This window comes from Mastigoproctus giganteus, chromosome 7 (genome assembly GCF_048544385.1).
Source record: "Mastigoproctus giganteus isolate SK-2022 chromosome 7, ASM4854438v1, whole genome shotgun sequence".
NCBI lineage: Eukaryota > Metazoa > Arthropoda > Arachnida > Uropygi > Thelyphonidae > Mastigoproctus > Mastigoproctus giganteus.
The window spans coordinates 209,294,928-209,311,143 of record NC_143581.1 but is presented as its reverse complement, the minus strand read 5'-3'; the positions used below and the strand labels follow the sequence as shown (position 1 = coordinate 209,311,143).

Here is a 16,216-nt window from a genome sequence, read left to right as displayed (position 1 = left end):
AGAGGTAGAGAAATAAATAAAAAAAAATTTTAAATTCTTGATTGCATCGACCAAAACCACGATTTCTAGGGTCATGTTATATTTTCTTAAGGGGTAACATTTCACATTTCGGGAAAAGTTAACCGACGTAATGTTCAAATATGGGATTCTGAAAACCCGCACTGTATCCAAGGGCACATTCGAGACAGCTCAAATGTGAATGTATGGTGTGGAAGGACATGATTATCAGATCGTTCTTCTTCTTGGAGGATACCGTTACAGGAATCACACATCTAGACATGCTAGAACAAAATGCATTTCCTCAGATTGCACACCTACAGCCCAACATAATCATTTAGCACGACAGAACTCCGCCTCACTGGAGTTTGCAGGACCCTTCCCGGACCTCTGGATTGGGCGTGGTGGGACGAAACCTTGGTCTCCTTCGTTCCCCTGACATAACTCCCTTAAATTTCTTCTAGAGCTATGCAAAAGACATGGTTTGTTCCACCAAAGTGTCTAACCTCACATACAGGCATCATTCAAGCAATTGCCACCGTCAGTGCAGATATGTTGGAGCGCATCTGGTCTGAAATCGAGTACCGTTTAGACATTCTTCATTGCATCAAAGGCGATTATGTAGAAGTCTATTGACTTTTCTTTATTATAAACTGAGTTTTCTTTCCCAATAAAAGTTAACATTTCCTAGTTGACTGGATTTTCTTTTGCGAGACATTTTAAATCAGGGACGTTCAAAAGAAGGAACACCCTGTATTTACCCTGAGAATATCGAAATACGATAAATATTTAAATAATTAAATAATAAAAATAATTAAAAGTAGATGTGCAAATGAAGCAACTTCACGTAGGAGAAGGGTGTTTAAATATCCGCTGTTTTCAGAAGAGAGGTTTTCATCCCGAAAAAAGCGCAACCTTTAAAATGAACAATTTACAGGCAACAGTAGAAAAACTTCAGAATCTCCATTGCGTTTGCACAAATCTAAAACCGAACCAGCCCGAAAGATGTCTTTCGTTGTACCGAGAAAACAGCCAGTTAGGTGATAATAAATTCCGCACGCCAAAGGAAAGAGGGTAGGGTTCATTAATAATTCAATTTTAATTTCATGGTGGCGTGCGTGGAAGAAAAATAAAACTAAAAAAAAAAAGAATTCCGAAATAAATTCGCAGCTAATTTGAAAACAGTCTTCGATCACGATGCAAAGTAAGATAGACAGTCGTCTGCAAGACCAGGAGCAAGCTATCGAGCAGAGTGTTCCGCATCCTGCAACGTCATTTATAAAAATGAATCGATTCTCTAATACTCCGACGTCAGCTTTCTGGAGCGTTTTGACTATAAAGGCTGTCCGACGTCTCTCTGACGTCATTCTCTTACGATGAATGTTTCGGACACGTAAGCCGAACTTTAATCAAACAAAACAGAACACGTTTAAGTGCCTCATAATGCGTTTAACAACTGATAAGGTCCCTATATATATTTTTAGTAGACATTATCGAGGCAATCTTCAAGGGACGGTACAGAAAAAGTAACGCTTTCATATTGGACCCTTTATGGAAAGGTGAAGCATCCATCTATACTCGTAGTTCGCTATCCTAACTTTCATATTTGGATTGTGTGTCGTCTGCTATCAGTAACAGGGCACAGACAACTCCTTCCGTCCTGATAGGCCAGAAAGGTTTATTTATGGCACACGAGGAAGGGGAAAAAATCCGTGCCTCTCTTTTTTTTTTTTTTTTTTTTTTTTTTTGGGGCCACTTCCTATTTCAAACAGGAAATTACATGATTATAGACACTAATATCTTCTAAATGACATAGATTTCATTAAAATATCGCAAATGGCATCGCGTTAAACTTACCTAAGGATCTTAGCGTAGAAAGTGTGAGGAATTGCAGTCATAATGCCTGCACCATCTCCCGTGCTGTTATCACATGCACAAGCACCTCTGTGTTCCATCCGTCTTGAAATGGTTTCTGCATTTTGTATTAACTAAAAAAAAGTGAAAATCGTTAAATATACACTCATTTTTAAAATGTGCTTATTTTCATTTCACTAAATGAAGAGAAAGTTTAAATTTCTTTAAGAAAGAGTGACACTGCCCGAATATCTTTTGGACAATGTTAGTTAAAAACATTCGCTATTTTGAACGTAATTTATGAAATCAAACTACCTCTTCTATAACAGTGTAGGTGATCGATATTAAGAAACTTTGAGAATGATGGCGCTAAGCGCGGTGTGTAAAAATCACCGATATACCTCCTTTTTTTTTTTTTTTTTTTTTTTAATTTATTGCTATCTATTCGATAGCTTATGCACATTTCTTTTTCATCGGATACCTAAGCGAAATAACTTGCTTTTAAGAAAGCAACCAATTCCGAAAAAGTTACTTCGCCAGATCATTGCGCTGATTTGGCAGTTCAATGGAATATTAAAGTACATTAATATTAGTATTATAAAGGCTAATGATGCAAGGAAGTGAACTTTTTTTGCATATGTCAAAAAAAGAAAAAATTCTCACTCATATCTCCATTTGCAGAATTGGATAGCCAATTCTGCTTTTCACTTTACCAAACACTCCGCCTTGACCACATAGAAGACGATTTATTCCAATAATCTATGACACAATACCCGAAAGTAATCCTCATAACATCCAGCCTGCTACTCCCCAATATTTTGTATATTAGGCTACTAACTTATTTCTCCTATCAGTAAAAATGCCTCCTTCGTTCATTTTACTGATATCCTTCAGGGCCTTATATACTTCGCCAATCCGGTTGTCCTTCACCGAACCCTTTCTAGAAGTTGTCTTTCTTCAAGTGTGGCCTCCAGACTTAACACAATATTCTATAAATTCGGCCTCAGCATCTTCTTATATAAAGAAACAAATAGAGAATATTGTTCCTTCTCAGTAGCTCTAACAAGCTACTAAGAAGGAACATTTCCTTGCACTGCATGGAAACATTCATGCCTGACTGAATCATAACCCGTATGCCTTTTTCATCCTGAACCACTTCTAACTCCTCACCATTTAAATTATAAGTAACTCCTGTATTTCTGTCCTCCAAGTGCAAAACCTTATGGAGTACCACCACCACGGTTGAGAATATTACAACCTGACCGATCCCCATCAGGGGATCGGTCAGGTTGTAATACACAGGGTATCTCATTGAAAGAGGAATCTTTCAAGGAGATACCCTGAGCCAATGTGGTTCTGTCTAGCACTCAACCCGCTATCCACCATGCTCAACAACAGCAAGTATGGATAAAACCAAGGAAGGAAAAACCTGTATACTCTCTCCCACCTGATGTACATGGATAACATCAAGCTCTACGCAGCAACAAAGAAGCAACTCCAACAACTACTTCGAATCACCAAAGAATTCAGCAATAATATCAGAATGGAATTTAGTCTAGACAAATGCAAGACCCATGGATTTTATCAGGGGAAATTAGTCGGCAGAAACTACCAGTACACACTGGTAAAGAGATCGAAGCCATGACAGGGGGAAAAGACCTACAAATACCTGGGGATAATGCAGGCTCAGCAGTTAGAGTACGTGATCAAAGCTTGCCTGACCGAAAAATACCATCAGACTTAGTAGCCTGCTCAAAACAAAGCTGAACGGAAGGAACACAGTTAAAGCCATAAACACCGAGCAGTCCCAGTGCTAACACACGCCTTCGGGATCGTAGATTGGACTAACACCAAGTTGTAGGATATCATGAAAAACATAAGGACAATGATGACCAAGAGCCGCCAACACTACCCAAAGTCAGCCATGGAGAGACTGACAACAGCTCAGAAAGAAGGAGGCTGATAGACGTCATTGAGCAACAGAAGACATCGATAGCTAACCTGAAGGATTACTTCTTGAAAAACACAGCAGCACTCTACAGGTCATAAGGAAGACAGACAAGCGACATACTCCACTCAACCTAAGCGAGGAATCACCTCCCGCCCAGACGAAACCAAACTAAGCTAGAAAGATGGGCAACGAAGGCGCTCTAGGATAGACACTACAATGACCTCCACCAAGACAACATAGATAAAATGGCCTCCAATGCATGGCTCATGAGCGGGACTCTCTTCCCCGGTATTTGAAGAATTCATGCTCGTTATCCAAGACAAGGTAATCAACACTAGGAATTATAGAAAATACATCGAAAAGGAGACCGGAGTGTCAGATGACACATGGCCTCAGAAACAATCCAACACATAACAGCAGGATGCAAGGTGATCACCGACTGAGTACACTCGTAGACACGACCACGTAGTCGTTGTTAATACATCAGAAACTAGTTGATCAAAGAAAGTTGAAATAGTTGATCAAAGAAAGTGTACCGTACTACAAGTACGAACTAGAGACCCCAACCTACAAGCTGTACTGGGACCGCGTCATAATAACGAACAAGAAAATCCCCCACAGCAGACCGACCGGCATAATCCTTTTATACAAGAAGGAAAATGCTACCTATCTGACTGACATAGTGGTGCCCAAAACTGGCAACGTTCAGAAAACCCACGAGGAAGAGATCGAAAAGTACAGGAACTTAAGACAAGAGATCAAAGAGGTGGGGCATATGCAACAAGTAACGGCCAAACCGATCATCGTGTAAAACACCCTACATAACAGCCTAGCAGCAATAGGTCTCCCAGAGAACACATACAATGAACTTCGGAGTCGCAATCCTGACACTTGGAGGAGGAGAGTTCCTCTACCAACAGTAACAACAGACATAACCTGTGAAAGTGGTACCAGTACCCATCACGGAGAAATAATATAACAATAATAATTATTATATTATTCCTACATTACTTTATTTTATGTTAAATTGTTTATGCACAATGCAATTTGTACGTCTCATGCGGCGGTTTTTTTTTTCCCAGTTATGTGATATTTTAATACTAACTGCGAGTTCTTAAATTGTATATATTCATCACATTAAGAACTCTGATTTTAAGTATACGTATTTCAGAAAGAATTATCTCCACCCACTCTCAAAAATATTTTTTTTTATCAGAACAAAACGTGAACAAGATATAATTAAATATTAGATACTAAAGAAAGACGCACGTTCTTATTACTCAACATACTGTCTTATTTTTACCTTATGACTAGGAATCCCATCAATGCTAACAATGAATCCAACTCCACATGATTCCTTCTCGAATTGAGGATCATACAGGCCGGCCTGAGGTGGGAGCTCCCAATCACTAATCACTCTCTTTACCATCTTTTTAAAATAGGCGTACGGCCTCTCGTGAAGAAATTTTTTTCACGATTCCAATTTCTCGAGACCTGAAATAAATGAGAAAAACTTAAATGTAATATTTCAGTTGAAAAACAGATTTCTCAGAGATCAAGTTAAACATTATTGCAAGGACTAAAATGGAGTTCAATATTCCTTATTGCTATTTCATATGTGTGATATCAACAGAGATGTACATTGTAAATTATTATAAGCGGTGAATAAAGTTATTCATTTACATATAAAGGTTATCTTAAAGTTGTTATATGAAGACGCACACGAAATGATCCTCATTCCTTTGAATCAAACAAGAAGAAAGAGAGTAGCCATAGCTGGTAAGGTCGGATTATGCCTGTACGAATAAACTCTCTACACCCTCTATCAACATAGATATTGTTAATAACAATATCTATGTGATAGAACAATTAACAATATCTATGAACAGTACCCATATATACTTCTATAGGTACTATTCTTCTGAACTGCCATCTGTAATCCTCACCCACCCCACTCTCTTCTAAACCACTCGTAATAAGTGCTGCAGCCAGTCAACATCAATCACGGAACCCTAGGGTTCTCAGAACTTGAAGGGGAATGCTATGAAATTTAGTGAGATTTTACAATCTTTGTTGCGTTTGTTTTTGCTTTCTAATGAAAGAACGCCATACGAAGTCGGGAAAAAGTCTCTAATGAGAGATGAATCGTTTTCAAATATAATAACATTTAATATGAATTTTAAAAAAATATCCAAGGTTTTGAACTGTCTAGAACAGTAGTTTTCAGAGTGCGTTACGCGGAACACACTCTGAAAAATCACTGAAACTTCTAAAAGCCAAGTTGTAAAGTAGTTGGGAGGAAGTGGGTTCCTTATTATAAACAGATTAGTACCGCGGATATCTTTCTCTCCATCCATTTCCAGCGGAGGGAAAAAAATTCCTCCAACCTCTAATATAGTATAATAGTAAGTATATTGTTGTTAACCGGACGGGAAATAATCGAACTTTCTGAAGAGATGAGAAGCCATTTTCTTTAAGATTAGTTACCAAGTTCTTAATCTGACCAGCCTAATCTGCAAGAGCGCCTTCTCCACAAAGAATCCTTTCTTAAGACAAAGATGGATGGGAATATTGGCAAAATGATGCAAGGAAGCAAACTTGTACAGCAACAGATAAAAAAAAAACTACTTTGCTTTCTCATCTCTTCCAATAATTTGCCTACTCCTTAAAATTCAATCAAACTGCTATGCACTTCAACATCAGATGGAATTTTGTTCCAAGAATCAATTACTTTGTGACTGAAAGCAAAAAGTTTGCACATCTATCCTGCAACCAACCATTTCAAATTTAAATTTGTCCCTCATCCGAAAAGCAGTAAGAATGTCATCTGCATTTAAATTACACAATATACATATTTAAAAAGTCTTAAACACTTCAATCAGGTCTCCTCGCGGGTGCCTGGTCTTAAAATACTATACTTCTTGCCTATTTTTCGAGACTTCACTTCTGCAATTTGCAGAAGTGAAGTCTTTCTCGGTATGGGTACCTTTTTGTGTCCCTGACTAATCTTGTTCTTTTCTGCACCCGTTCCAACAGATCTCCATCCTTACTAAAATGATGCATCCGAAAACTATATACAGTACTCAAGATGAAGCCAAAACATTGCTTATAAAACGAGATAATCAACCACTTTGTTCCTTCTGGAAAAATTCCTATATAAGCTTTGACAGAAGTACATATGCTGTCCTAGAAGTTCGCACTGCTCAGAGAACTTCATGTCGGGTGTAGGATTATACGTGTCTTTTTAATTCTCGCTATTCTTGAGTACCACCCAACTGTTACGTTATTTATTCTGGCTGGGATTATTGCTACCAAAACGAAGTAAACCTTACATTTATCAATGTTAAACTCAAACTGCCACATCTCGGCCCATCTGCCTAATTTATCTAGGTCTTGTTTGAGTAGCATATCCTGATCACCTTGCACACCTTTGTGCCATCATCAAACAGACATTAAACTTAACAAGTATTCATCAATATCGTCAATAAATATTGAAAACAGTAAGGGACCACACTGATAACGTCAGTCCATGAAAAGCAGTGGCCATTAATAACCACTCTGTCTCCAATTTGTACAGAAGTCTGCCAAGTGAAACAAAATCAAAAACTTTACCGAAAGCTAAGTATATGACGACGTCAAAATGATTTTTGGCATCAATTCTTTATTTACTAGATCATAGCAGCTAATTAGATTGGTCAGACAAGATTCACCCTTAATAAATCCACTTGTGATTTCCGAATTAACCGCGTTCCTATCAAGATGATCCTCATTACCTCTTTACCTACTTACTTTATTATTTTCTGTAGCACAGAAGTCAAGCTTACAGGCCTATAAAAACTCGTCCTTTTGTGAATAGAAGAGACATGCACATCTGCAGTGATCCTTCCGAATCGAAGAATGCTCTCATAATTATGGCTGGGGGTTTGCATCTTTTTTTTAATATAACTGCATAAAGCCATGATATAATTAATAAATAATATAACTGCATTAGCCATAAATTCCATCATCTCCTTATTTGTAAAATAATAAGAGAAGTTTACCTCAATATAGTACGTAGAACACTTACGTATGATACTCTCCAGAAATTAAAATCGAAAATCTTACATTCGAGTAACAAATAATTAAAAATCAATTTAACAGAACAAAAAATCAATTTAACGCAATTAAAAATAAGAAAATTAATTAAAAGAATTTAACGAAAAAATTGCAAAACAACTTCCCTTCCTGAAGCTGACAACGCTTTTCGACCGTATCTCGTTATCACAGGAATGAAAATTACCGAATAGGGGTGAGCATGAAACTTGAATAGGGATTATTTGTCTTCGAGCATGCGCGTAAAAGCCCACGAATCGGAGTTCAGATATGGCTGGCAAACATTAACAGAATTCTCGTGTAATTTGATTTCTACGGTTTCTGCAATTAATAGTCGCGTATAATTACGTTGGACACTAAGTATTTTGGCCTCGTTAAATAAAAAAGTACGTTTTTCGTTAACAGCGTGAAAGGCTAATTCTGACGCTGCTGAATGAGAAGCACGAACTGAGGTAGCATGTTGATTAACACGAATATTCAGAGGAAACCGCGTCGAACCTTGGTAAGACGAGACGCAATCACCGCAAGAAATGTATTATTTTACAAATATTGGCATCAACATAGAACGTATTGAGCATTACAGCTCTGGTTCATACTATCATCTCCTTATTTACTCTTAGCTTCAATGATTTCTCTTTCACCTTCCTCTAAGTCATCATAAAATCATTTAACTCCCATTACAAGTTAACATCCCTAAAAATTTAATCACGTATGAACATAGATGCAAAATACTTATCCTGTTTGTTGGCAACCTATACGAGGTCATCAAAGGTTATGCCATTATATATGATTAGTATCAATAGAGCGTCAGATCCACGGTCCATTCTATATCGCCAGAGTTCAAACACCTGTGCGTAGATGTTGTGCCCAAGTGCTTAGACCTGCACAGCAATACCAAAAACGGAAGAAGCGCTGTTGCAAGGACATTTTGGAATTGCAAATTAAGAGTAGTGAGAAAGGGCTGAACGCGAAAAATCAATTCTTTCTTATTTATCCATATTGTGTGAATAGAATTTTACCAATCGTCATATCTGTGCAACCCGAAGCCTAATTCAATATTGAACACTTTTATCCCTGAAACGAGCTGTCATCATTTGCTAAATGAATCTCAGTTATCGGTTCATTCAACTACTGCTCATCTCACATGCCCAGATTATTCGCTGTATGATACCTTTCGCCTCAAAGGTGGTACTTGTGCATATGTAGTTCCGATATTCCCTGTCAGAGACTTGGTAATTTGGAATTTTTTCTTTTCGATCTTCTCTGGCTTAAAATCTCTCCACTTCATTCTGTCAAATCATCTGTTGTCTCTACCGTTCTTCCAACTCCACTAATCACTTTGAACTCTTTGACTTCCTCTCTATGCAACTTCACTTTCTCCAGTCCAACTTTCCTAACAGTGAAGTAATTTTCCTTGGTGATTTTAATGTTCACACAGCTCCAGCTGGATTCCGTTTTCTAGTCACACCGACCCAGCTAGTCGAGATGCTGAGACTTTTGCAATTACTAATGACCTTGCACAGATTGTTCATTTACCTACAAGAATACCGGACAATCCTAACCATACAGCCAACACGCTTTGTCTTTTTCTCACAAACAACCCTTCTAAGTAGACGGTCGAAATGAGTGGTGATTTAGGCACCTCAGATCGCAACTTGATGATTGTCTCTTCTCCAATGGAGCCTTTATCTCACAACTATTCCCAACCTCGTGTTGTTTGGCATTACAAGCACGCAAAATGGGATGACCAGCGTGATTTCTTGTCTTTTCCTTGGTCGGATTAGAGATTCAAAACTTCTGATGTCAACGTTTCCTCAGATCGTGTCAGTGAAATTATTCTTGTAGGAATGGAATCCTTTATTCCACACTACACTTTAAAATCTCGTCCTTTACCTAAACCTTGGTTTTCCAATAAATGTGCTAAGGCTGTTCAAGAGAAGAATGTTGCATAACGGGATTGGCTTGTTTCCAATTCTTCAGTTGTTTCATTTTCTGCCTACACCAAAGCTCGCAACAATTGTAAAGCCGGTATTAATAAGTCCAAACTAGATTTTGAACAGGCTAAGAGTAGAAAACTTACTTCTTGCCCTAATGGTAGCCAAGCATTCCGGTCTTTTTCCAAAACTATTGGCCGCAACTTTTGCCCTTCTCTGCTCCCACCTTTGTCAAAACCTGATGGTTCTGTTGTCACTTCAGCCAAGGATAAAGCTGACTTGCTAGCATCCCATTTTTCTTCCAACTCATGTATTAATGATCTTGGTAAAAACACTTCCCGCCATTCTCAACACGCTCCATTCAATGCCTCCTGTGGTCTTCCGTCAAAAGGATGTCAAAAGGATTTTGATTAATCCTGATGGTAATAAAGCGCCAGGTCCTAATGGTATATCTCCACCTGTTCTCAAAACCTGTGCTCCTGAACTTACTCCTCTTCTTTGCCTCCTTTTTTTCACTTTCTTAATCCAAAGCCGTTTTCTTTCTGCTTGAAAATTTGCTCATACTCAGCCAGTTCCTAAAATTGGTAACAAATCCCTCCCATCCAATTATCATCCCATTGCAATTACTTCTACTCTTTCTAAAGTAATGGAGAAATCAATTAACCGCCAAATCTTAAACTACCTAGAAACCTTCCATCTGATCAAAGATCGCCAGTATGGCTTCCGTCAGTGTTGATCTACTGGTGATATTCTGGATTATGTTACCTATTTATGGACAAATTCAATGGAAAAGTTCGGTGAAACACAAGCAGTTGCTCTTGACATCTCGAAGGCTTTCGATCGCGTTTGGCATAAAGATATTCTAAGCAAGCTACCATCTCATGGTTTGCCAACTGTTTTTGGTAATTGGTTATCCAGTTTTCTCTCTGATCGCTCACTGAGGGTGATGGCAGATGGCTCTGTCTTCTCACTTCTCCAATAATGCTGGTGTCCCCCAAGGTTCAGTTCTTTCCCCCACTCTTTTCCTGTTATATATTAATGACCTTCTTCCATCGAAGGGAAATCCTATTCATAGTTTTGCCAATGGTAGCATATTGCATTCCATTTTCCATTTTGAGAAACCTTGCCCTACTCAATCATCTTTAACTTCTCGAATATCCGCTACGAATTCCTTAAATGCCGATCTCGAGGTAATTCTCCAGTGGGGAAAACACAACGTAGTTGATTTCAATCCTTCTAAAACTGAATCTTGTCTTATATCTCGCCAAAATGATTCTTCTGCTCTTATGTTTATCTGTGGTGACACTCCGATTTCTAGGTAAGATGATATATCTCTTTTGGGGATTACCCTGACTTCTAATCTGTCTTGGCACAAGCACATTACAAATATTGCTTCCTCTGCATCTAAAAAACTTGGTTTTCTCTTTCGCTCTCGGCGTTACTTTTCTTTCAAACAGCTGTTCACTCTGTACAAATCGCAAATCCGCCCTACCATGGAATATTGTTCTCACATCTGGGGCGGTGCCCCCAAAACCTCTCTCAGGCTTCTAGATTCCATTCAGAAGAGGGCAGTTAGATTAATTAATGACTGACTCATCTCTAACAGAGTCTCTCCACTCGCTGTCTCATAGACGTACTGTTTCCGCTGCATGCCTTATCTACAGGTACTTCCATGGGCACTGTTCGTCTGAATCGGCTTCTAAAATTTCCGCTCTCTCTCTTTCAAAACAGTCCGAACTCGTGCTGCCACCAGCCAACATCCATTTACTGTCCAACTTCAAACTCACAGAACCAACTTTTCATCTTCCTCGTTTATTCACTCAACTGCCATTTTCTGGAACAACCTTCCTTCGTACGTGTTTCCTGAAAATTACAGTCTAAGAAGTTCAAGTCTAAAGTTAACAAATAGCTTCTTTCGTCTTCTCAACCTCCAACCCAAGCACGGTACTAAGTACTATAGCTTCTAATAACTCTCGTGATTGGGGTTTTCATTAAAAAAAAAAAAAACACCACATCACTCATGTTATCTGATGCAGTATAGGCTGGTGAAACACCCCACCTGTTTAATAATAAAAGTGATTACAGAGTCGATTATGAAGGCCTCCTCCATGGCTTTGGTGTTTGACTCCGTTCCTCGCCGCATTCGGGTAACGTTGACCGTAAGAGCCAAATGTGAACATGGCAGACAAATCCCAGCCACATGGAACTATTTCAGAAAAATTAATATTTAATCACCAAATAAATGTGACCAGCACAATAGTGAGATAATTATTCTCACTACTTCAGTACTCCAGAGGAATGAGATGGCATAAACCATACTAACAAACAATGGTAGCTTAATTCTAAGTCCAAAACAGGAACTTTTACTGAATGGTCAAAACTTGATATTGCTGTACTTCCACCCCTCACAAAAAGCAGAAAGTACAGTTGAAAAATATTTTTAAATTTATAATTTTAATAATTTAAATGATAAATCTATAAATTAAGTTAATACTATATGCGCATATTAAACAAAAAAAAATACTGTTCTTTAAACTATCTGTAATATCACTTCCAATTCAAGTAATAGAAACTGCAACTAATTATTGCGACATTATGAACAGCAGATGTCATGACCTCTAATCATTGATTGATTCAAAATCGAGAAAATATTTAAGCATTTTAAGTTAATTATTGCAAGTTTATATTCAAACAGGCTTTAGTGAACTGAAAAATTAAGTGGAATAACAGAATACTCATATACTCAATTATAAGTTTAATATTACAGTAATTTACTTAATACAATCCATATTAAATAAAATAAATTTGACTAGAATTTGGCAACGCCTCAATTCGGCCCTGCCTATATTTTACCCCCCCCCCCACACACTCGTCTTTCTTTCTTTCTATAATTCAATTTAGTTTATTTTGCTATTGCATTTGTTTTTATTCATCAGTAGTAATTTTTACACTGAAATTACATTTACGCTCATAATTTCTTGAAGCATAGTTTCCTAAACTTTTATACCTTGCTCCCCCTTAAAATATTTCATAAATTTCGCGTCTCCCTTTCCATAGCAAGTGCAAATAAACAGATTTGACATAAAATAACTATGAGTATACATGATTTATAAATTAATATATACTTCAATACATTTAATCTAAAAGACTGAAATAAAATTGATGAAATCAGGAAAAAATTAAATAAGACAATCTCCTCCCCCCTACAAAAAAAAAAAAAAAAAAATATTTTATCCTATTCTTTAAAAACATCCCCTTAATCAGCAAAGGATTTAAGCAGCTTACTTCAGAAAAACACTTCTTTTCAAAATCATTCGTGACAGCTTTCTAAAAAAAAAAAAAAAAAAACTTTCGGTAATGAAGCAAATATTCATTAAACTTTAAGAATTCGGCATTTTTTTTCACATTTTTTTTAATTATACAAATAAGAAACATGTCATCAAGTACTGTACGTCCTGCTTTCGACAGACTAATTACAAGCTACTTACTGCGCAAAAATGTGAACGACATTCCTCTTTACAACAGGCAAAAACACCTTTTAATCATTTTAAATATAATCCACAAATCTGACTTGCTATTCGTCTCCATTTTATTCACCATCTCCATTACAAGCGTGATACACGCATTCAGTACATCTGATAAATGGCGCATGTCGTCTGCTGGCATAATCACAGCGCCACACTCGCTCAAAAAATTAAATAATTAATAAATGTCAAAATTAAAAAATATATATATATTGCAAATGGAAATTACTTTTATTTGCGATAAACAACAAATATTCACATTGCAATCCGATTAAAATATCCCTGATTGTAATTCATTAATCACATAAATATTTCAAGATAAGAATAGTTACGTATATTTTTATTACCTTGAAATTACAATATTTCTTCTTTAGTTTGAAATCATTTATTAAGGAAAAAAAATCTCTTATAATAACATAATTTAATCAAATAATATTTTTATTTGATTTGATTAAATTATGTTATTGATTAATAATTATATCCGAAATATAACTACAAAGTGTCGGAGTTCTGTTTAGATATACTGTATTTTTTTATTTAAAAGTTGTACAAAATTCGTGTTGAAATTTCATCCAGGAGACCTAAAAGATTAATGAAGTAGTACTGATTTCTGAAAATATTGAGTACACATTTTACGCCATAGGAAATTAATATCAGTATCAGCAAACTGATTCACGGCAACAAAATTTATGCAGCACCAGCTTTAATAAAAATAAAAATTAATTAATTAAGAAAACAAAATAAACATTCATTACTAATCATAACCCATGTATCTTATTCGGAGGAGGTTTGTTCCAGAACTAAATCAAAAACCAAAGTTTATTACATTTAATCTGTAATTATCTTTCTTAATTTAAATATATATCCGCTTGAGTGTGCCTGCTTTGTTCAAGATAATTTAATCAGCATCTGCAAGCAGTACATGAAATTCGTCTCAGTTGTTAGAAGAAAATATCGCCTCCAGCCACGATGACATTTAGATCGACATTTTACATAACAGAATTAATTCTGGAGTATGTTACTCTGTCACTAGTACAAGTAAGAAATGGAAGGAAGACTTTAATGCGATTGTTTAACAGTCGTGCATGTGAAAATATAAGTAACAGATATATATATATATATATATATTTTTTTTTTCTAATGTTATATGAAATACAATGCATAAAAGTTTATCCATGCCGATGACTTAGCAATAAGAACTGCTAAGTCAGTGGAAATCAATTAACTGACTTTGCTGGCAATAAGAGAGCAAGTTCGATTAAAAAGCTTATAAATAACTTAAAATGTAACTTTTTAAATTATTGGAGGCTACCCTCAAGAATTATAATGTAAACCTAAAACTTTGGCACACCCAGGGGTTCCGAGCTGCGTATCATCGTTCTTCTCTTTCTTGGTGATTCCCTTCTACTTCTCTCTCTCTCTCTCTCTCTCTCTCGGGGGGGGGGGTTAATTCTTTTTTTTTTTTTTTTTTTGGCCGGTGCAGCATAAGCCTCAGGCTTCCTTGCACCATATGGCTAATAATAATAATAATAATAAAACGAATCCGTATTTTACTGGTAGCACAGTATCAAGTTGGTATAAGCGCCATCTTCCCCAAACTGAGTGGAAAAGACCTGAATTCAAATGCTGTGAATGACGCTAGGAATTTTTATAGGCTTATTTCGCAAAGTAGCTGAGTTTGTCGGTCTCAGGCAAGGGTAGTATGGTTTTTCCTCCCGGAAACTCGATTTTTCGTCCAGCAAACAGAAAATCGACCACAGAACACACGAAATTTACAGACATATATACGGTACAATATTGCCTAAGCTACTGATGTTCCTAAAACCCTATAACAAACATCCATATTTCATTTGAGCAACAAATCTGAGAATCAAATTTGAAAATTTACTGCATTTCTCTAGAAAAGTCCTAGACTTTCACTATTTTCTAAAATACCTCGGGATTACCATCGGTACACTTTAGTCTACAACACCCCTTCAAGGCTAGTTCAAAAATAGCTCCAGAAATAAAAGCATACAGAAAGTCACTGATACCAGGTGGGGTTAGAGCGCTACAGTCTTACGAACCTCAGGAGGTACGTTTTCACTGTTACAGCAGAGCAGTGTGCTCCTGTGTATCAAAGCGAACAGGCAGCAAAGCTAATTCTGCCGCTCTGAACAACATTATGGTTCATAACTAAAAACCTAAAGTCACTTGCTCAGACAGGCCATCAATCTTAAGTCACTATACCACCAGAAATCAAATATAAAAACAAGCCGACTTAAACATACAATCCACCGTTACTTCTGTACAATCTCTTGTTACATTTCCCCAGTTAAAAATCACGCTGCACTTTTTGAGCAGGGATAAAATACTTTTTTTTTTTTTTTTTGTAACAGGGGACACTAAGCAGCGTGTTCGTGGAAACTGGATACAGTTCTGGGTGGCCTCTAAAAAGTCAGGGGATTGACAAAAATCACTATTATTGTTTACGAGATGAAAAAACCACAAGTTTAATTTTAAATAAAAAGCATGCAAACTTCACCTGTGACCGACTAACTTGGCCGCAGAAAAATCTATAAAAGTTCCTTCCGTCCTTACGTTAACTTAATATTCTCAACTTCGAAAGTACCATCGCCTTTTCGCACACACGGTGAGAAAATAGCGAGGATAATTAAAGAAGATAGACTACCTCGATCAAAAAAAAAAAAAAAAAATCAGAATTGTGCAGGTTTGTTGCATATAACGCTAACCATTCACCATCTTCGTTTTAAATCAAAGTTAATATATGAATTGAATTACTGTGATTTTGAAGAAGACAAAATATTCAATTTAATCAGTGAAGATAAGTAGCATACTGCTATATTTGTCCTAATATGGATGCT

The 16,216-nt window shown here is 36.8% G+C and overlaps 1 protein-coding gene across 2 annotated transcripts in view; it reads right to left on the bottom strand.

Moving 5' to 3' along the window:
* The window catches only part of LOC150083637 (uncharacterized), a 164,242-nt gene that overhangs the window by 92,409 nt on the left and 55,617 nt on the right, over positions 1 to 16,216 (bottom strand). For both annotated transcript variants that reach the window (XM_090378095.1, XM_090378096.1), the window contains exons 2-3: positions 5,106 to 5,296; positions 1,855 to 1,985 (exon numbers count right to left, since the gene is read on the bottom strand). In XM_090378095.1, the coding sequence (XP_090234221.1) occupies positions 1,855 to 1,985; positions 5,106 to 5,231 (257 nt within the window). In that variant the 5' untranslated portion in view covers positions 5,232 to 5,296. The remainder of the gene's footprint in view (positions 1 to 1,854; positions 1,986 to 5,105; positions 5,297 to 16,216) is intronic.